Genomic DNA, 22503 nt, shown 5'->3' with positions numbered 1-22503 from the left:
ATATGAATATTGTGGGACACAGTATCCAAAGTCTTGCTAATGTTTAGGTACTTTCTCCTCATGCACAAATCCAGATGTTTCACAACAGAAATTAATCAGATTTTCAAATTAGCTTAACCCTTAACCCATGCTGAATGTTCCAAATCACCTTTTTCTCCATCTTGTGCCTAGAGAAGTGTGCTCCAAGGAGGTGTTCTCCTTGACTTTCCCAGGGACAGAATGCCCACTAGATTCTTGCTGCCCAGGTCATGGAATCATAGAACTGTTTATCTTGGAAAAGACTTTAAGATCATCAAGTCTGATTGTTAGCCCAGCACTGATGGATCCACCATTAAATCGCGTCCCTAAGCCCCACATCTACATGTCTTTCAAATACCTCCAGGGATGGTGAGTCCACCACTTCCCTGAGCAGCCCATCCTAATGCCTGAATACTGTTTCAATGAAGAAATTTTTCCTAATATCCAATCTAAATCTCCTCTGGCAAAACTAGAGGTGGTTTCCTCTGGTCTTACTGCTTGTTACTTGTGAGAAGAGACTGACCCCAGCCTAGCTACAACCCTTTTCAGGCCATTGTAGAGAGGCTAATGTTCCCCCTGAGCATCCTTTTCTTCAGGCTAAACAACCCCAGCTCCCTCAGACACTCCTCACAATACTTGTGTTCCAGACTCTTCCAGCTCTGTTGCCCTTTGCTAGACACCCTCCAGCACCTCAATGTCCTTCTTGTAGTGTAGGGTCTGAACACAGGTTTCAAGGTGCAGCCTCACCAATGGTTGAGTACAGAATGAAGATCACACCCTGGCCCTGCTGACCACAGTGTTGCTGATACAGGTCAGGATGCCCTTGGCCTTTTTGGCCACCTGGGCACACGCTGGCTCATGTTTCATAACTGTTGACCTGCACCCCCAGGGCCTTTTCTGCTTCTCAGCTTTTATTCCTTTGTCTCTCTTTTGAAGATGGAGTATTGTGGTAAAAATTTAATTCCAAATTTTATTTACCAGCACTTTTAATAATACAAATAAATTAAATCAGAAAATATGTAATGACAACATTACTCAGACTGGTAGTAACTGTCAGCCCAGTCTTTTATCCCTCCCAAACATACACATACTCTATGGTGTTAGGAGCTTGGGGTAGAGGACATTTTATGTGGGAGTAAAGCTGGACACTGGGGAAATTTAAAAGCCTTAAACTTGGGTTGTTTCCAAAATTATTGTTTATTTTCAAAGTTAAGGCTGCTACCTTTTACCTTCTGTTGTTTACAGAAGTAGTGGCATTTTTCTCAATAATCTTTTACCAGATTCAGTTTATGATGAAAACTCAATGCTAACAACTCCACAGTTTCTACAAAAGCAAAGGCAGGGCTCAGGAGAAATAAGATGCTGCACAATTAACAATATAATGAAATTAAAATTATGAGCTGTACCCCAGAAGAAGGCAAAGTCCCACCTTTCTCCTACAATCTTAATGTATAAATAAATTATATTGTGTAATTTGGTACATATTGGATTTTTAAACTACACTTAGACTTTATTGGGGTAGAAGGAATGTTAACAAAATTCACTGTGATTCAGTGAAATACATGTGAAATAGGACTGACTTTATCAAGAAAAAGGCAAGAAGGTGGGTTTTATCATATGCTTTCTCATATTTATAAAACATACACTGTACACTTGAATTGACTTACAGTTAAATTCAGCATGTACTGAATTTTCACCAAAGATCCAGCTAATTACCCTGCTTCCATCAATGATCAACACCAGACATACAGAGAAGAATGAAAGTGAAAGGCACAAGGAGCATAGGAGCAGTATCTTTTTCTTAGCAGCATAAAAATAACACAGAATCACTCCTGAACACAATTTATTAATGAACCATGAAGTGGAAAATTTTAGATCCTCACTTGCTGACTTAAATGTAAATGGTTACACACACCAAGGGAAACTGAAACCTAAAGGCAATCAGAATTATGAAAAATTCATTATTCTTGGTGCTTCCAAGACTGCAAATAATGTAAATATCCACAATGTAGTGATAGTTTCTTCATATAAAATCAATTCAGTGCATATATCTGTAATTCCGGTTTGGTCAGGAGGCCTCTACAATACAAACACCACTTAGCATTAACATGATTTCACTTAAAATGCTCTGATTTACCAACCAGCAGGCTGTTTTGACTAGAACTGGTCAAATCCAAGCATATTTTAACCTATCAAAAGCATTTCTGTTACTACCCAGCTTTCAAAGAGCACAGTGAGACAAACTGAACATTAACAAACCATTGCTTTGATTAACTATTCCCTACTAATGTGCCAAAGTACTTAAGGACAATCCTAAATTTTATGCCTTGAGGCTTTAAACATATTAGTCCAATTTAGTATTCACTCTATCCAGTCAATTCAGTCCAATCTATTCAGTCTCAGCTGGGAACACCCTCGTTCTGCAAAACAGTTCTCTAACATCCTTGTTATTTTTAAAAAGATTGAAAATTTGAACCAAGAAGGCAATACCTCTAATGGAGGCAATACAAGGTGGAAGGTTGTTTTTCTTTTCATGCTAAGCTTACATACAAATGTGCAAAAAATGAGGCACAGTATAAAACTGCACAATGAATATCTTAAAAATGAGATTAAAAGGGAAGTTAATAAAATATATTTAAGCAAAAATTTCAGAAATAGTAAGAGTAGCTGTATTTGAGATTTACAAAGTTAGTTCTTTATCAGAGAGTTCTAAACCATCTTGTCTTGGGCCCTTAACTTTGTACCCTTAACTAAGTAAATGGAACAAAAGATGGTGAAACTTTGGAAGTCTTGTTTGTAGAATTTCTAACACTTGATTTGATTTACAAGCTTCACAGCTTCAAAGAGAATAGGAAGCATACACCAAAACTGGAGTTCACAAAATAACATAAAACCCATTCTAATGGCTAAATTGATCTAATCAGAAAATGTTGAAGATAGACAGGTGATTGTGTCAAAGAGGAAAATCTGATGTCCAAGGTACTGTACACTTATTTCATAAGCAATTAACAGCACATTAAAACCCAAAGACCTTGTAAACTTTTGCAGTTATCCCAGCAAGGAAGATTCATACCTGTGGCAAGATAGATGATATGGAAAAGCGTGTCCTTGCCCTGCACAACATCGACAACCACATGGGAAAATCGGCTGTTGTCTTCCATGAAGTAAGGAATTGGAATAACTGGTTGAACAACCTCATGCATTAAAAAGAATTTTTGTGCATCTTGAAGATTTCTCTCAGTCAGATTTGCATACAAACCCTGGTCCATGGTGCCACACTGTAAAGACAGAAAAGTAGTATGACTCTATGTGCCAACAATAACAATACATTTACTCTCCGATTTACAGTGCAAGAAAATAAAAGCAAAAGCATATCTCATAATGGCAATGTGGAATTCAACGTTCAGGTCCCATTTTGGTGCTAACCAGACTGTCAAAGAACTCAGGGAACTCAGTTTTCCTGAGGCAGTACCATGGAGGCTGCTGAATTCTAAGCAATATGGAAGAGCACCAGACTGACCAGCACAAGTGAATTATGGAAATATTTTGCTATATCCTATGTTCACAGGGCAGGAAGGAGAAAAATTACCATCCAAAAAAACAAATTACTTTCTGTCTAGTTTTCCTTATAATTTTCAGAGACCTCAGTGCTGAAGACATAATAAATTTTCAAAGGAAACCTCATGCCCTACCCCAGCCAGGGTCTGACAGGAATCCCAGGTGAAAGTACAACATGAAGTTCTAGTTCTTCTTAGGACTTTGTCTTAAGTAGCAAAAATGGACAGTGCAGACAGTGCTCTATTACATATTATCCACAGCAAAGACTTTTTTTGCATTAAAACTGACCATATTTTAAATATGAAAACTCTGCACTTTTCTTACAGGAAAACATCCACTAGCTGCATGGACAAGTTTCAAACATAAATAAACAAAGTAAAATAACTGGGAGTTAATTTTAACATACTTGTTTTCAACTGAAGACACAAAAGAGAAAGCGTCTTAATGCATGGGAATATATAAACATTTACACATTTACTCAGGAATAAATGCATCAGAGAAATAAAGTTCTACTTCACAACATTTATCAAATATTTGAGAGACGTGAAAGTCACCATTTTCATTCTGCTTTACTATGTCATAAACTATACCATGAATTACAGCATGAGCAAAATAATAGTGTGCAAAACTGTACCAAACTGTATTTTTTTATTATTACCATGTTTTCAATCATGAGTGATTGTTCCAAATACAAAAATACTAAAAAGTCAAACAAATTATTTCATCATGGGAGATCAGATGATGAAGAATAATAAATTAGCAACTGGCAGGAAACAGTTACTTGCTCTGTATGTAGCAGAGAAGAAAACAATGTTCCTCAAAACTGAGACTCCAACAGTATTCTAAAATGGGAAATAATTCATTAATATAAACCAGCCTTGGAAATACAATGATGTTACTATATCTACATAGCAGTAGTCTTCCTTCAAATCACAGACTTCTCTCTGTTGCTACTGAGTATATATGTTGCTACTCAGTATATATGAATACTCAGAGGATAAATCTACTTCTGGGACTACACAAACAGAATTTCTGATCCTTTATCATAAGTATTCTACCAAAGAAAAGTCCTTTCTCAGAACAAAACCAATGACTCAGTCAATGAATATATCTCATCCATGTGAAGTGTGTACTCTAAAGTCACAAAGTCGAGTCACAAAAATTGGTTAAAGCTCTAAGCATTAGACTAGCTCCTAGTATGCATCACTGCTGTAGCTATGGAGCCAGAAATGTAGCAGAAAGTTATTCAAGGGAACAAAAAGCAGCATCAGCAAAAGAAGAGATGTTGGACATTAGAGATACCTAGAGATCAGTTGATATCACTTGCTTTCAATATTGTGCTGTAAAAGGCCACATTACAGCTCTTATCACTAGCTCTGCCTTCAAAGCTGTTTGTGGCTCAGTGAGATATGATACAACTGTTGTCACCTATTCTTGTAAATTGGATGAAGTACCAGCTGTATTAAAATCAGCCATCTAAGAAATAAATTTTAACACCTGCCTTGACTGGGACTTGGAGACGTGCACTAACAGTACAGCAGAGACCTAAACTGGTTTACACAGCCATCAGGCTGTCATGTTTCTTTGTAAGTACCATTCAGTATGGGCTGCTCTCACACTAATTAACACCACATTAATGCAAGTTTTGTAGGGAGAGTTTAGTAAGTTTTATTGGATGTGCTTACCTAGTCAGAAAGGTGATAGGACTTTTACATACTAGCATTTTTTCATGCTTTCTCCTTCAAAAATGTAGGCTCTCCTAGACCATCTTCCTGTCACTATTTTGACAATACAAGGTTAAATACGGGTTAAAATTTGTATCTGCATACAAATACAACCTGCTTCTGCAGGCTTCTGGCATACTTAGAGTCTTGTCATTTGGCTGATGACAAACATACTACTTAGGAAAGATACCATGGCTCCAGTCTATAACCTGTGCCTTATTTTCCTTCATTTACATAGATCGAGAAGTAATTAAAACTACCCAATGGGTGATTCTTTTTCATGCTAGCAAAGATCCGATGACTCTTACAAGCTAGGGAAGGCTGTTCCAGGAGCAGAAGTGAACTTGTGAAACTGCATTGAGATTAAGGAAGGGTGAAAAGTGGATAGAGGTGACTACATTTAAATACCTTGATGAAAAGCTATCATTGATAATGACAACATTAATGCTGCTTTTCCTTCCATATCCCTTGTAAGAAGCACACAAATTAAAATTGTTCTAGCAGGAGTGGTGACTATGCAAAAGATGAATACAATGCATATGTGCTTACTGAAATACCCCTTTCTTTTTGCAGAATTCCTCTAAATGACCCACCTTGGACTAACTGGTTTTCCACTGTCAGCCAGCTGCAGATTACTATACCCTCTGAGGCCAAAAAGTTCAAATAAGGAGAACATGTCACAAATCCTTTTAATCTGACTCTTCAGGGAGTGTGAACTACCTTGCACATAAAAATATATAAAATTTTGATCACTGCTTCTTTACCACCTCCCTCTCACTTTCTTTTTTCTGCCAGACATTATTCCATTTTTTAAGTCCTAATAGCACAAATACAATGTAAAAGAGAATAGTTGTTTGATCATACTTCAAACAGGAGTTAATGTCACCTAGACAGACAACCATAGAGTTGAAGTCTCCTACCCTTCAAAGTACATCTCTTTTTCAATTAAAATAATTTTGTGAAAGAATAAAATTAATATTAAATATATTGAAATAAGGGGATCTCCTAAGTACTTTTTAAAATTTAGATTTTTTTAAGGTCTTAGGCTACAACAGAGTGAAAAACTGGATTTATAATTTATGAACCATACAGTACTTTGAGGAAAGCTCACATAAAATATTGTCCTTCTCCCATGTATCCATACCTGAAAATTAGGGTTAGGATTAGGATATGGAAGCCAAGCAGAGCGAGAGTTCTCCTGGTATTTGAAGGGTCCATTAAAGGCCTGAGTTATGGCACTCAGATTGAAAACACAAACTGCTGAGGCTGCTATGCTGTTCCTGCAAAATAAATAAACACATTAATCTATGTAATAACATTAAGTAGTCAAATTGCTGAAAAATAAATAAAAAAGGCAATATTTCTTCAATCCTTCAAGTAATTAATGAAGCAGATATGATCAGCCAGGAGATGATATCTCAAGATAATGATATATGATAAGCTGATTAAGCATAGTCTTTGCATTAAAAATATTTGTCAGCCCTACCAAGAAGCTGGTGTGGGGAAAAACTCATATCTTCCTACTTTCTGCTGCTGCTCTGATACCATACTACACTTCTAATACCATGAGTCACCTCTTTTTTAGGTACAAAATTCAGGAATATATTATTCTCAGAGTTCAATAAAGTTTCTTCCACACAACAAATGGCTACATGACATAAATAAGGTTTTACAGTGTGTATGTCTCTATATCCTATGGAATCCCTGGACAAGACACGTCCACAAAAATCCTGCCTTCCAAGAGATGTTCTACAGCAATAAGAATGCAAGTTGCAGAAGCCCATCAAAAGAAAACAACTTGGACTGCTTTCAAAATATCATGTTAAAAAAATAAACATCAATAAATGGCAGCTGGACAAAACACAGTTTCCTCAGTTTGCCTTGAAAATGTGATGTACAAGGCAATAAAGCAATTCTGCATAGTGTAAAGAATATAATCTAAAAACTATGAAAGTTCCTAATATGTAAAGCTGCATTGTTCTTTTCCTCATTTTGAGATAATGGAATAGATAAGGGAGGTGTCAATTGCACTGGTTTCTTGTTGCAGCTAAAACTGCTAGCCAGTGATCCACACAGCATTCTTCTCTGTTTTCTTTTTTTTTTTTTCCCTATTTTTTTTTTTTTTAAGCTTAGCCTGGAATTTACACAGGGCTTAAGAAAACTTACTATAGAAACTCCATAATGATGGGGGAAAAAAACCCAACAACTGAAGAGTTAGGATATATGGATTAAATACCAGGACAAAAGAGCAATTTGCTTTCTTACACTTGTCTCTCTTATTTCAAAGGAAGCCAAAAGGAAGCCCAAAACTTCATGTTCCATGTTTACAACTTCTACAGAATCAATAATCACTGGAGCTGATAAACCCCTGCTTAAATCACTAAATGCATCTGACTAATATTAACTGTACCAATGTTTTCTTGAATTTCATGAAGTCCTACAAGGACATGAGACATTTATAGATATTTTTGATAGTCTGAAAGAAAGAAAATCAGCTTTTTTATGCAGCAGTGGCTATAGTGGGTTGATAGTCAACCACATATAAAAGGTGCAGGTTTGGCTGTTAAAGAAATGTTTCAATTTTTCCCTCCACAAGTATATTAAACTATACTAAAAACCATTTAGGTACAATAAAGTCATAGTAATTCTGAAGATATTGAGACTGAAGAATTATGAATGTCACTAAGTTATATCTGACTCTGTTACATTAATAGAAAGGAATATGTTGCTCCCTGTCATAGGAAACACTTGTGTTTCTCTACTGTCACTTGAAAGCCAGAAAGGTGGATCATATGAGTTCCACAAACTATCTTTGAACAGGTAGTCAGCATGGGGAAGTAATCCTAGCTCTAAAATATTTCAAAAATGTCCAAACATTTGATGGCAGGCATTTAAATAGAGTAACAGAAAAACCCTTCCCTCAGAGAGTTATAATTAATTGGTTCCTCTCTGAACAGTTCATCTCTCTTAGACGGTCAGAACATTGGGCCACGGGGGAAGATGAAAGGAGAGGCAAGGTTTAAAATACTGTCTACTTTCATGTGGCAAAGGTAGCCTTAACAATAGCAAGTCCATTTTCAGGAGAGGCAGGAAGCATCAGGAACATCATTGCCCTTCCATGGCCAAAGCACCATGGATTTTCTAGAGCAGAATTTCTCTGCTCAGGCTTTTCATGGCAGGAACACATCTAGGCTACTTTGACTTCTCAAGAAAGATCTGGTTGAAGAGTGTATCTGGATGCCACCTGACAAATACCTGTCTTTTAGTAGATGACCTAACTAGGAAAACAGAACAAGAAGATTAAAAGTACTGATTGAAACAACAGCAAGTTTTCTTATCCCCAGTAATCTCAAAGTCTCTGCTCTCTTTACATAAACAGTGTATAGATTCCATACATTACTCCATTGCAGAAACAGACTGAGCTCATCATCCAATGTCATAATTAGGAACTGCCACAGCCTGGTGCAAGCATGTCATCACTAGTCTTGTTCACAGCCTGAGCTGCCAACCCAGGGGCGAGCTTCAGTCTGGAAGATGCCTAAATGAGCTCAAATTCATCCTCACTGTCTAGAAGGCATAGGGATTATAATTTTTTGGCATTAACTTGTGAATGCTTCCACCTGGTTAATGGATATTTATACAAGGTAGGTATCCCTGTGTTCAGGGGTGCCTTACCTATGCTTTAGGTGCCTAAAGACCTTTTAAAATTCTAGACAAAACTGATTTACACAGAAAGACAGTATAAGAAGGTTGGAGATTTGGAACTTAAAATAAGAAATTATTCTGTGGACTGAATATTGGGCTGCACAGCCATAACACAGAGGCTGCTCTTGCTGAGCAGCATTTGAACAAAAGTCATAATGTTTAAATTTAGAAAGGACAATTCTGAGATAAATGTCTCTTTTTTTCTATGTCTATTCAACTTTTTATTATTTAACAAACTTGAATTTTTAAGACCAAAGTGCACTTTTATTTTTTTCTTTCCTTTTACCTTACTGATAAAACAGGTTCACTTAAAATTAGGTTAAATTCTTGGCTTGACCTTCAAACTTGCATAAGGATATGTTTAGACTATATTAAAAGACCAAAGAGCACCTCTTGTGCTGTTTTGGGTAAGATGAGTTCTCTATGACATGGTCAAATTCCATCATGTCAAACTCATGATCATGTCATATTACAGTTATAAATCATTTATTTCAAAAATACATCATGTGTTTATGTATTAAAATAGTAAAAATAAAAACTAATTACTTTCTAATAATAAGTAAAGAATATGACAGAATAGTCTTAAACACAACTGGCTTCCTGCAGTAAGGACATATTGAGAATTAATTTCTTCTCTTGTGTTTTCAACAATTAATGTGGGAAACATTTGGAAATTATACTTTTTCACAGAAAACAGTGGATTGGGCAAAACAATAGTTTGAATTTATGATGTTTACTTGGTATATGCAGAAGAGAGTAGCTCAGAAGTTCTACGTTTTGCCATCAGAAACAGCAAGAAAATAAAATATATTATTCAGTCTACTTACACATTAGTGGTAAAAATCCCATAGATCAAGTCCAGTTCTGGCAGGAAGAAAGTACTCTGAAGTTCATTATAATAAAATGGAATTTCTCCAGGGCGAGAGCAGTTCAGACGAGCTTTCATGAAGGTAGTCCAGGTGTCTGCCAGCACAAACTTGCCACCAATATCATTTTTACACACCCGAGCAGCACGAGAGAAAACTGTTTTCCCACAGTCATGTTCCACTGCATTTTCCCGGAAGAAGAAGTAGGTAAAGTTCCCAATATCATAAGACGACACAAAATTTGGTTCTGAAAATAACAGAAGGAAAGATCATTTATTGCCTTCTTGTGATATATGCACTCATACTAACATGGAAGTTGGATTTATCTTCAAGCATCGTATTTAGATAAACACACTTTTTAATATTCTTTAGGGATATGGCACCATAAGATCTGAATAGGCCAGCTCATGTCCAGCTGGGATTATGAGAACATGACCATGATACACTGGGCTTGGCTGGGTAGAGTTAATTTTTTTCATAGTAGCTAGAGTGGCACTGTGTTTTGCATTTATGCTGGAAACAGTGCTGGTAATTCAGGGATGTTTTTGTTATTGTTGAGCCGCATTTACACAGAGCCAAGGCCTTTTCCTTCTCACACCACCCCACTAGCACAAAAGCCAGCTGAGCTGCCATCTGGGGTCAAACCAAGACACATGGCCTGACAGGTTTTGCTCTAGGTGTTTATAAAACAAGACTGTGCTGGGCAAACTTGGCCTAGCTCACTGTATTCCACCATCAAAAGTGTCAGGGAGTTTTCATTCTTCACATAAGGGCACAGTGAATTCTTACAATGTAATTGCTTTATCTTTTAACTCTGTTTCTGCTTTGCTACCATTCCATTACTTCAGATGAGCAGGATAACAGGTGGTAATTGACGGCGAGTAAAAATGTGCTCAGAGGCAGTAATTAAAAGAGAACTACACAAGAATATTTGATGGTAGGATAACTGCATTTCAGCCCTATCTTGCTGAATACTTTTAGAGCATTACAGATTTATTTTTTTCTTATTAAAAAAATTATTTAAAACTAATAAAAAAAATCATCAAAAAAACTATCAAAAACCTGATGGTTATGAAGGAGAAATTAGAGAATATGTAAGAAATAATCTGGAAAGCAACAGATGGCAATACTTCTTGAAAGGAAAGGAAGAAAAAGAACAGTGGATACCAAAGAGAAACATGTGGTCCATTTCCTGTAAGGACTACTAGAACTGAGGAAAGTCCATGACCTTAGAAGAGGCTGACAACTTGACAAGTTCTTAAAGGAAATATAAATTCAATACACAGACTTGTGAAGAAGAGCCCCACTTGTGCAAGGAACCATTTTAGAACATCGATACCTCTGAAAAAAAGAAAACTTTTTGTTTCTCATTTCCAAATTTTATTCTGAAGTGGGAAAGCAAATTTAAAGACTGTTTTAAAAACATCTGTTTTGAGGAAGAACTTCCAATAAAATTAATAGATGAACATTTTTTGACAGCACTAATGTATGGAAAAAGGTTGCTGCAATTCAATGTAAGAATTCTGCAGGAGTATCTCAAACCTATCATAACTTTGGAGGGGGCACTAGAAAAGCAAGCAAGCTGGCACTGCCTCACAGCAGTCCAAACTGTCAGAAAACTCTCTTTCAAAGACAGACCAGATCCCAGCTAATGTGGCCTCTTGTGCTGCTTCCATCTCTATCTGCTGTGCTGAGAGTTCCCAGGGCAGGTTTTTGGCAGTAGTGATTATGAGCTGCCTCAGATGTATGAAGCTGAGCAGATCCAATAGTGCTCTCACTCCTCCCTGTAACTTTCACCCTCTATTTTATGAAGTGCTTCCTTGACAGCAGTCTGGAACACACCACATTTTTTCCACATTCAGAGCTGCACAGGTATTTTGCTGGCAGATCACAACCCAACAATTTTAAGAACATGGTGGTGCCCCGAACCTTCATAAGTTGCATACTAACAGCGTATTTGACTTTAAAAAAAAAGAATAAAAAAGGCAATATACTTGGACAAGACTCATATCATAAGAAATAAAATTACACTGACAATATATAAAGAACTAAACCATTGGTAATTTTAACACTATTAGAACCTTAAATCTTCATTTTACATCTGTGACAAACTTTCATTACAATAGAGATTTTGGTTCAAAAGCTTCAAAAACCTACTGTGCAAATACTCAGAATCAATTTGATCCACCTACAAAAAAAATATTTTGTACAAACATTAAAAAAAGGAAGCCCTGCCTTGCCATCAGGCCTGAAGAGAGTTCTCACTGGAGGCCCACTGATATAAAAAGGTCTCTACGCTGGCACCACAGAATCTCACTGCAGAGTTAAAAAAAAACCACTCTTGGAAGCACTCAACATACAAATTGATGAATTGAAAAAATAAAACAAACTTCACTAAATATAGGAGTAAAAATAATATGTAATGCATTCAGAATGTATTTGGAGTTCTTGAAATGTCAACTTTTCAAAAGAAAGCATTTTAAAGTTGCACTGATAATCATAATACATATATAAAAATAATTTGTACTCATATTTCATTGTTTCAAAACTGAGAAACAATATATACATCTGCAAACACCTATACTTTATTGATTATGAACTGATGAAATTTTGACCTGCTATTAAAACTTGTGAAATCTGCTTTCATTTGTATGAAATGTAATAATCTCAGAGTTACCTTAGGGAATTCAGTGGATATGGAAGGATTATCATGTCAGACTTTATTTCATTCTCTCTTTGGGAAAAATGAACAGGGTCACCTCAAAACTTCGGAGGAAAAAGTAGCTTCTCAGCTAGGAAAAATCAATTCTTATGTGTCCAACTATTGTGCTGTGAACTGCTATTTGTTGACATGGAAGCTTTACCATGTAAGATTTTAATGCAGCAAATGAAGTGAATCTCTTGTTTCATGCTGACTTTGCAAATAGATCCTGGAAGGGCAAACACATCTCATTTCTGATTTATCAGATCAACATAACAAGTGCAAGGATTCTGGTATGTGGCACGATACAGCTAGTGTGAGAATGTCAACCTGTAATAATGTCTCAAGTATTATATATGACCTCTGTAGGGTTCTTTATATACTCAATTTATGGACATGTCAGGCTGACTAGACTTTCCCAAATTAAATGGAGCCAGTATAATCAGGAAAGCAAGAAAATGACTGTCGATGTGACCCAAAACTTATCCCCAGTGTACATCACGGAGCAGTGCTACACAGAGCACAAACCCAAGCACTGAAAGCACTGGGTGGCTGGTTAGTACTGCCCCTGGGCTAACACACTGCTACTTCTGAAGTGGGCTTACTAAGCACAAATCCTGTGAATTTCTACACTTTCCTTCATAAAGCAGTGTGAGGACTGCCCAAGAAGGATGTTTCCCCAGACTCTTCTAAGTTACTGCAAAAAAGACTACTCAACCATATGAAGCCAAGATAGTGCCTCAACCAGAAATAATATGATTGCTTTTCTGAAGGTTGGAGATAACCCAACATTTTCTGGGGAGCACAGTCTCTGTTCTTACTTAGTGTGAAAACACTTAACAGGAAGACACCACGATTTCCTTTAGATTATTCTCCCTTTCCACCTGCCAAAGGTGTCATGCATAAGCTTATTTCCTGGGCATTTTTTATTTAGTGGTGTGGATGTACTCTGAGGGGTAAAAGGATGAGATGAACTGTACAGGAATTTTTCTGTGGATAAAAATGGGAAACAGGAGCATGAAAGATCTCCCTCAGAGCACCTGAGGTAGTCTTGGCCTCTTCTTGCTATCTTAACTTAGGAGCAAGCAAGTATGATTGTGCTCTTTAATCCACATCACTTCTTCTGAAGCAATCTAACATGGCTTAATTTACATAGCTAGTGGATGCTACTGCTTCCAGAGTGAATCAAATGACAGAAAATTATCTAAATTTCTTTAAGGAGGTAAGAGCAATTAACCTTAAGGATTTAAAGGTCCAAAGCCTACTGTAAGCAAGTAAGAGTTATGATTTCCACTGACTGTGGAATGTGAGATGTGACCACTCACATCTGAAGTGCAAGACATTCAAAGACCAAATCAAATATGAAATTAACCCCAGAAATATTAAAAGAAAGTTAAAATATTATTTTTTTCTGATTTAGATGCAGACCAGATTATATATGCATATATGAACAAAAAATAAGACACACACACAAAGATATAAGAATACATAATATATTAAAGATCTTTGGAGTCTAGATACTGTTCTAATGTTGAATGACATCTCTCTGGAACTTGTTCACTGACCTCACTACACAAATTAATCACATCACACTGCTGATCTCACCCATTTCTTCCAAATAATTGCATTCAGCCAAATGCTTAATAGCATTAAATTCTGGAAAGATGTATTTGAGGTTTTTTGAATAAACTTCACATTTCAGCTAGAAATACTCTTCAAGAGGGACATTTAAAATAATGGAGATAATTTAAGCTTTGCATGTGCCAGTCTTTATTATTTCCTTTCATCTTGTTAACATAATAAAAAAAAGTCCAGTTGCAGTTGCATTCTGCCATCTCTGTATATTTATTAAATATATTCATTTAGTTGTGGCCCTTTGCATCTGTTGGAAAATAAGTACAGACTTTGCATTAGGCTGATCAAGGCATCACTGCTCATGAAGGTTTAGGGATAAATTTTAATCACAAAGTAAAATTTTCCTACAGCATTACATGTCTCAAAAGTAATATATAACTTGTGGTCATCACAGCTATATCCATCCTCAGGAGATGAACTGTAAAATGTTAAGTCCTGTATGAAACTGCTGGAAATGGTTTATTAATAGCTATTTTTCCTCTGTGTTTCACAGTTACCTATGATGCATGCTAAAAATCCCAACTTGCCACAGAGTAGCTGGCTACCAATCTGTTTCAACTATTTCCTTTGCAATGCCTTAGCTCTCCATGATCTCTTTTACATTCTTTTCCTTTTGCTAAATTGAAAATTGTATAGGTATGGGAGAGCAAGGAGAGCAAAATACACTAAAACTGTGTGTCCCAGATATTTTTTCCAATCTTCTCTTATATTGCTGATAGATTTTATAATACAATTCAGCATAATCATAAAAATGGATACTCACTCATTACTTTTTTACTGATGTACTCCAATAAATTCTAAAATGCAATTCTTTCTTTTCTGAAAAATTGTTTTCAAATACGGTATTACAAAATTTCTTGTATTATTTCCTGTTGTTTATTTTAAACAAATCTCCTTCATTTTCAAGGTAAAGTGTTCTTACATGGCATAATACTTTGCAATTTATTATATAATTTTGCTGATGCAAATTTGCCAATGACAAACTTAATCACAGCACTGTACTCTAACCTAATACTTACTGAAGCCCATCAAAGTCACACCTGGAATTCAGTGGATTTTGTCACCTATATTCACTGGATAGACACCTCACAAAGCCGTGTATGCAAGGGCAGGGGGGTAAGGGTGAAAACTACATAGGGATTTCATTAATTCATTCAAAACCTCTGGAAATTTGGAAAATGGGGATCAGGCAAAAGATACAGAAGTTTGGATGGTTACTTAGAATTGAATCCAGAATTCCACACACACAGGAATATACTGTTCTTTAAGGAGATTTTGCCAGCTGTTACGGTACTGAAAGAAAACACAATTATAATGGCTTACTCATTTCTCTCCAAACATTTTCGCTGCCATTATTTTTCTTTTCTCTGTTCTACTTTTGCAGGGAGGGAGACAAGTAAATGACTTTTCCTGCAGACTTGTCCATTTGGTTTGCATGGCCAAGCTTTGGTGGGGTGGGGCCTACAGGGGTGGTTTCTATGAGAAGCTACCAGGAGCTTTCCCCATGTCCAGCTCTGCCAATCTCTGGCAGCTCCAACATATGGACCTGCTGCTGGCCAAGCCTGGGTCAATTAGAAATGGTGGTAACACCTCTGTGATAACAGATTTAAGGAAGAACAGTTATTACACAGCTGTAGTTGTGGCCACAGAAGAGAAGAGTCAAAGCATGTGAGAGAAGCAGCCCTGCAGACACCAAGGTCGGTGGAGAAGGAGGGGCAGGAGGTGCTCCAGGTGCCAGAGCTGAGATTCCCCTGCAGCTGGAGGTGAAGACTGTGGTGAAGCAGCTGTGCCCCTGCAGCCCATGGAGTTCCACGGGGAAGCAGAAATCCACCTGCAGCCTATGGAAGAGCCCCATGCTGGCATGGGTGGATACCTGGGAGGAGGCTGTGACCCCATGGAAGGCCCATGGAAAGTAGAGCCCACAATGGAGCAGCCTATCCTTGAAGGACCACACCCTGTGGAAGAGTGACCCACACTGCAGCAGTTTGAGGAGGACTGTTGCTTGTGGGGTGGACTCACACTGGAGAAGTTCATGGAGCACTGTCTCCCGTGACAGGAACCCCATAGGGCAGCAGGGAATCGACCCCTCTTCCTTAGCAGAGGGAGAGGCCATGGGTGATGAACTAGCCATAACTCTCATTCCCTGTATCCCTGCACTGCTGGGGTAGGAGGAAGAGCTCGGAAAGAAGGAGGTATGGGGGGGAAGGTGGAGAGTTTGAAGGTTTTATTTTACTTTTCATTATCCTGAAATGCTCTGAGTTTGCTAGCAATAAAGTCAATTCATATCTCTAATTAGAGCCCATGTTTAGCCCATGATGATATTTGGTGAGTTATTTCTCCCCATCCTTAACTCATGAACCCTTTATTATATTTTCTCTCTCCTATCCAGCTGTGGAGGGGAGTGACAGAGAGGCTTTGCTGGTGAGTGCCTGGAATATAGACAGCATTAACCCATTACAACCTGATCCTCTTTTTCTTTTTTTTTCTTTTTTCATAGCAGAAAGGAAACCAGTATCATTATCATCCTCCTCCTCCTTCACCTTAAGGCTTGGTATTGTCTGCTGTTAAAATTCCATCTCTGCCTCCAATATTTCTGCCACAGAATCACAGAATGAGCCAGGTTAGAAGGGTCATCTCCCCAACCTCCCTGCTCAAATTGGGTCATCCTGAGGTATATTGGTCAGGATTGTGTCCAGGCTGTTCATGAATATCCCCAGTGGATGAAACTCCACAACCTCTCTGGGTAGTGTGTTCCAGTGCACAGTAAAGACATTATCCCTCATATTCAGGTAACCTTTCAGTCCCCTCCTTTCTTTGATAAATGCTGGTTTTCATGTGTTCATGTTCCCTGAAATTTGAAATTCTCCACCTTCCCCTGACTGAGATGCATTCCAGTCCTAAGTTCTTTCATTCTCTCATGGTCATTGTGTATCATAGTTTTGTGCATTAATGAGGCTCACACTCCTGTTGTGCCTCTCCACATTTGGGAACAGATGATCTGCTTGCAGAAGTGTCTTCCTTCCTCATTCAGCCTCTCTGACATAAGCAAGCCAGATGAGATACAAAAGAACAAGCTCAGTCCTCAGTAGGCTCCTCGTGTTTTTAATAAATGGTAGCTGGACTTTGCTGTTTTACCTAGGGTAGGTAAGAAGTAAAAATATCCTAACTCCATGGGGAATGCTTTTTATCTACCATTTCAAACAGGTAAAAAAATGCTACAAAGGTGTTTTGTAATAACTTAGTCTGTCACTGGAAAAAGGAAGTCAGGGGAGGCACATCCGCCTCACACCAACTCACTGCTCTCCTACTGTCACTGCCATCAGGGAGGAGATGTATGAATTTGAAAGGAAAAACACAGCTTAACTGCTCAAATCTTTCCTCTGGTAGCTGCTCCAGTGAAGAAGCCTAAGGATGGGTTTCAAAACCAGAAGGTATCTTCTCTCCTGTTTTAGGATACTGGCAAAAGCAATGATACAGACAAAAGAAAATAACCCATCTTACGGGTGGCACAGCCAAAGAAATTTAATTATTTATCTTCTTGCAAAATAAGCAAAACTGACAGAATATGCCTTTCATATTTTCAGTCAGGACTCTTATCTGAAAGAGTACATTGCACATTCAAGCACACACTGGTTTTGAGTTACATGAAATATTACATAATAAAGAAAAGCCTGCACTAGGTAATTAAAACCTTTTCATTAAAACCCAGAAAAATGAAAGGATAACACTGAATTATTATAGCCATTTCCATTAATCCTTAAAAACAAAATTGAAAGAATTAATTTTTATTCTTATATCATAAATTCTCTCTACACATTCTACTAGTAGCAAAAGTTATAATAGAAATCTGCTAACAAACAATAATAGGCATCAATTCAGAGGTGTATTAAACCCCACTAAGCAAACTACCTTTGTAAGAATTTTACTCTTCCTATTACTTGTGAAGGCTAAAAGTATCTGCTCTGGATTAATAATCTTTTTATTAGTGTTTTTAAGAAAGTGATCTCAGAAGAAAAACTTTAGTAAGAGCACCTAATAACGAAATGCTTAGGACAGCGAGAGAAAAAATGGTAATATTATGTCTACCAGTAAAGCAGAACAATCCAAGCACTCATCTCCCTAAATGGAAAGGCTTCTAATTTGGAGAAGATCAGATTTTATTTTATTTCATTTAATTTTATTTTATTTTATATTTTATTGCTACATCTGATCCAGGATTAAATTTTAATCATCTGTCGTCTGCCCATTGAGGAAATGTTGTGACATATAGAACACTGTTTTTATTTAATATGTTCCAATAGCATCTACCATTGCATGTCTAGGGTAAAGAAACCAGCTGCAATCATTTTAAGATAGTTGGAGATCCATGAAATTTTAAGGAAAGGCATTTGACAAATCATGAAACCAAATATTGTAGTGTCTCTTTGTGTGCTAAAATAGACAGGGATTTCCTTTTTTTTTTCTTTTTTTTTTCTTTTTTTTTTTTTTTATGTTTTGCCCTTTCATTGGCTGAGGAAAGCAAACAGACATTATATACTAAGGCCAACTTTTACACTGAGATATCAGATAACATTTAGTGATTTAAAGAAGTGTATTGAAAGGAGAAATACCTCTACTAACTGTAAATGTTGGACTACAGAAAAGGTTTCTAAGTTTAAACAGTGAAGGCTTTTCATTGCCAATCTGGAACACACTGCAACTGTGGACTGCGCATATAACTATTACACTTACTTCTGTCCTCTAGAGCAAACTTTGACAAATCCTGCCCCTGCTGCACTTTTCAGATCTACTCTACAGTAAAGACTTCCAATTAGAAGCACACTCTATCAACTCCAGATATGATTTAAACATTGTTACACCAAGAGCTTAAAGACACTGAAACAGACAGCATGCCAGCTTAATGAAAGAATCATTTTTTTTTTATCACTTAATAATGTCCAAAGCAGACTGCTAAAGCACTCTATTCTTCTTATGAAACACTACAAGGGAAATTTTTGAAACATCCCAGGAACATGTTGCCCTTCACTGACCTGAGCAACTGGCTGAAGCTCAGGGTCTTGCTGACTGCCTTGGTCAGGAGAAGAAATCAGTGAGAGAGATGCCTGCTTTAGACATAACCCTCAGTGTGTGCTCTATCACCTCAAATTGTTTCTCTTAAGCACAGAAACACTGGAACATGGATTCAGAGAGAAAAGGATGGGATGCAGCAAAAAACGACACCGAGAATAAATTACTGGTAAGCAGTCTTTCCATTTTCTTCATCTGTTTGTGCATATATATTCATGTGAGTAACTTCAGGCATTATATTTTCCTTTACATGGTAAAAAAGATGGCCAAAATATGACATCACGGGAAGGAGAGCTTGGTTCTCTATTTTACATTTGCAGGCTTACTATCCTGCAGCCAGCAGGGCTGTTGGATGGGGAGAGAGCTGGTTTGCAGCCCTCCTTAGCTCCTTGGGGCGATCATGTTCCCTTTGAGAACAGTGATGTAGGTGCAAAGTATTGATAGGGCTGGCAAGAGGATCACACAGGGTCTGTCTCTCCCTGCATTGTCACTTGATAAATTCCTTGTAAGCAGCCCAGCCACTGTTGAACTAAGGTGAGTGCTCAGGTCATACCACTACAGTGGCCTGGTACTTGAGTGGCATCTCATCATGAAGATGAGCAGAATTTCTGCATCGATACAGCTGTAGTCTAAAACCTCTCATTGCCTTTGGGCCAGCTGCATTTTATGCTGTCATAGGAGCACCAGGAAGACAGAAATAGCATTGATAAACAGAACATCAATTTCTTTTCCTAGAAACAAAAGGAAATTCTGAAGTAAAAGAAAATGGAACCAATAGTCTTATCCACAGATGTTCAAGAGCTGAATAGATTACTATTGTAAATCTTAAAAGAGACTAAGTTCAGTAAGTACCTCCAGATGCTTCCTTCCTCCATCAATGAAGACAACATGACCGCGCACACTAAAATTTTCCAAAATAGGAAAAACTTCAAGGAATTGTGCAGATACCTCTAATATTTGGTAACTGTCACTTCTGCCAATAAAAAATTTTAAAACAGACAACATTCAGGGAGTCAAATCCTGAAGCATGTTGTCTAGCAGCTGAACAAACAGTATGTTCAGAGAGACTCAAAGCTGGCTCCACAACAACTAGCTCCAGTCAGAAATAGGGCTTCTGTGTTGGCAGTATTGCTGTGCTGTCCATTTAACTTTTTGGATTTGTGCCTGTTCAAAATCTTTGTGCTTCACATTAATTTACCTTTTCCCCTTCATTTATCTTCTCTAAGCATACTTCTGTAGCTTAATTTAACACATACTGAATAATTAATACTTCTAACTGAACTAACCAACTCTTCGTCCCCCCAGAATACTGAGTCTTGAGTGCATCAAGAAAATGATAATTCAGAAATTAAAGTTCCCCGATTTCTCTGTAATTTTCTAATGTAAGGCAACTGATGAGAATGATGCTGAGTAGCTGCTGATTTATGTACCCAGCTGATGTGGATTGCTTCCAGGCCTGTCAAGGCCTAGGTAGAAGGCAGGATCCAACAGTAAATACATGAATGTGGCTGAGCCAGAACAAATGGGGAACTCAGGTCAACAACATAAATGTATTTTATTGGTGAAATCTGTGATCCCAGAAGCTGAAATCATATCATGGTAATATGGCATCTCACCCAATCCACCTGACACATCATCTCCGTTTTCCCCTCCCACACTGTATATCATTGTTCCTGTGATTACAGACTTTCTGAAAAGTAAGATTATGAACAAGTTTTCTCCTGTGATGAAGATTCAGAGCTTTTCACATCAAGATCCTACACTGAAAGTTACAGTGAACACCAAGTGAAGACTACCTCAGCATATAGGCATGTCCTTTTTGCCTGACTGATGGGATTGAAGATCTCTGAATTTGCTGTGCTAGCCACTAAAATCAACAATGTCTTTATTGCATAGCAAGAAAGTACAGAACAAGATAATCAGCTGTGTTTCAGTGTACAACCATCACCCCCAGAGATTATTTGATTTGGTCCAACATGATTCACAGAGCAGAAAATCTAAGTGAGAAAAAACAGGGTCTTCTGAGGAAAACTTAGAATTGGAAACACTGACAGAAGGATGCACATGAGAACCTCAAATGAGGCTGTATTACAGTAACTGTGAGCTACTGATGCATAACAGATATTGACATGGGAGCTTCCATTCCAGTTGATGCCTTACTTTTCTTGCAGGATTATCGATCTGTGTTGCTCTCTCAGTGAAAGCAGCAAAATCTTCCTTTCAATCCAAGCACTGAAAAACTAATGTAGTTTCTTGGCACTGAATCATAAAACTACACAAATTGACATAAAAGCAGATGAATTCCCAAGTCAAGCAAATGAATCCCCTCACTCCTAGCTACCCTAGAAAATATTCCCCCTCCTTTTAGTATAGTTGACTGGGCTGCTTTCAGTCTTTTATTGGACTTACTTTATCTGGCTCCAATTACAAAACTCATCTTGTTCTTCCTCTCCAAAGATAAAAGCTACAGTTTCCTGGTAACTTAATTATAAACAGTTTTCAGTCAGAAGAATGAACTCTAACAGAGAATGTATAAGTACATCTGAAGCTTTTAAGAGACAAAATGTGAATACAGTGAATATGATTAATTAGAGAAGCCTAGAGGGAAATTTAGCATGCCTCTGGCATAAAAATATCCAGTTAAGCTGCAAATTCTGTGTGAAGACTTTTTCCCCTTTGACAAAAGCATGCAGGTGTGGCACAGCAATTAGTTCCAATACCAAGCTGAGCGGATAAAGGGTGCCTGACCAGGGATATACATACAATGATTTCATTTTTCCCCTCACTTCTTTTGCACTGCTATAATTCTGTTATGTTGCACACAATTTAGAACATTTTTTGTTGTTGTTAATTAACATTCTAAAATCATCCAACCTTTAGAAAAGGTCACAAATTTCTGCGAGCTATCTCTGATGGGTTCATTGTTCAAATAAAATATACCAGTCATACAAGCACAATTCAGCATTCACATTATATGAGAACTGACATATTGAAAATAAAATCTGTTACTTGTAGTTGACCAAATGTTCTGAAGCTAGAAAGAATTATATTTGTGTTTAATTTCCAACATGAGAATAATCCCATCATAACATGAAATATACTGTAGGAACAGTAACTGCTGCGTCACATAACATGCATTACGATTTTTATTTTTTTTTTATTCTGGAACAGGCATGGGCAAACTATAATATACAAAATTTCACACTTGATGTTTGATAATATTTTTCAT

The 22503-nt window shown here is 37.3% G+C and overlaps 1 protein-coding gene across 11 annotated transcripts in view; it reads right to left on the bottom strand.

Moving 5' to 3' along the window:
• Window positions 1–22503, bottom strand: part of SEMA5A (semaphorin 5A) — a 312223-nt gene that overhangs the window by 113055 nt on the left and 176665 nt on the right. For all 11 annotated transcript variants that reach the window (XM_021546911.3, XM_021546907.3, XM_085573625.1 and 8 more), the window contains 3 exons: window positions 9833–10118; window positions 6445–6580; window positions 3092–3296 (listed from right to left, as the gene is read on the bottom strand). In XM_021546911.3, coding sequence (XP_021402586.1) covers window positions 3092–3296; window positions 6445–6580; window positions 9833–10118 — 627 coding nt within the window. The remainder of the gene's footprint in view (window positions 1–3091; window positions 3297–6444; window positions 6581–9832; window positions 10119–22503) is intronic.

The sequence above is a fragment of the Lonchura striata genome, chromosome 2, assembly GCF_050655825.1.
Source record: "Lonchura striata isolate lonStrDom1 chromosome 2, ASM5065582v1, whole genome shotgun sequence".
In the NCBI taxonomy this organism is placed as follows: Eukaryota; Metazoa; Chordata; class Aves; order Passeriformes; family Estrildidae; genus Lonchura; species Lonchura striata.
This window is presented reverse-complemented; position numbering and strand designations above follow the sequence as displayed.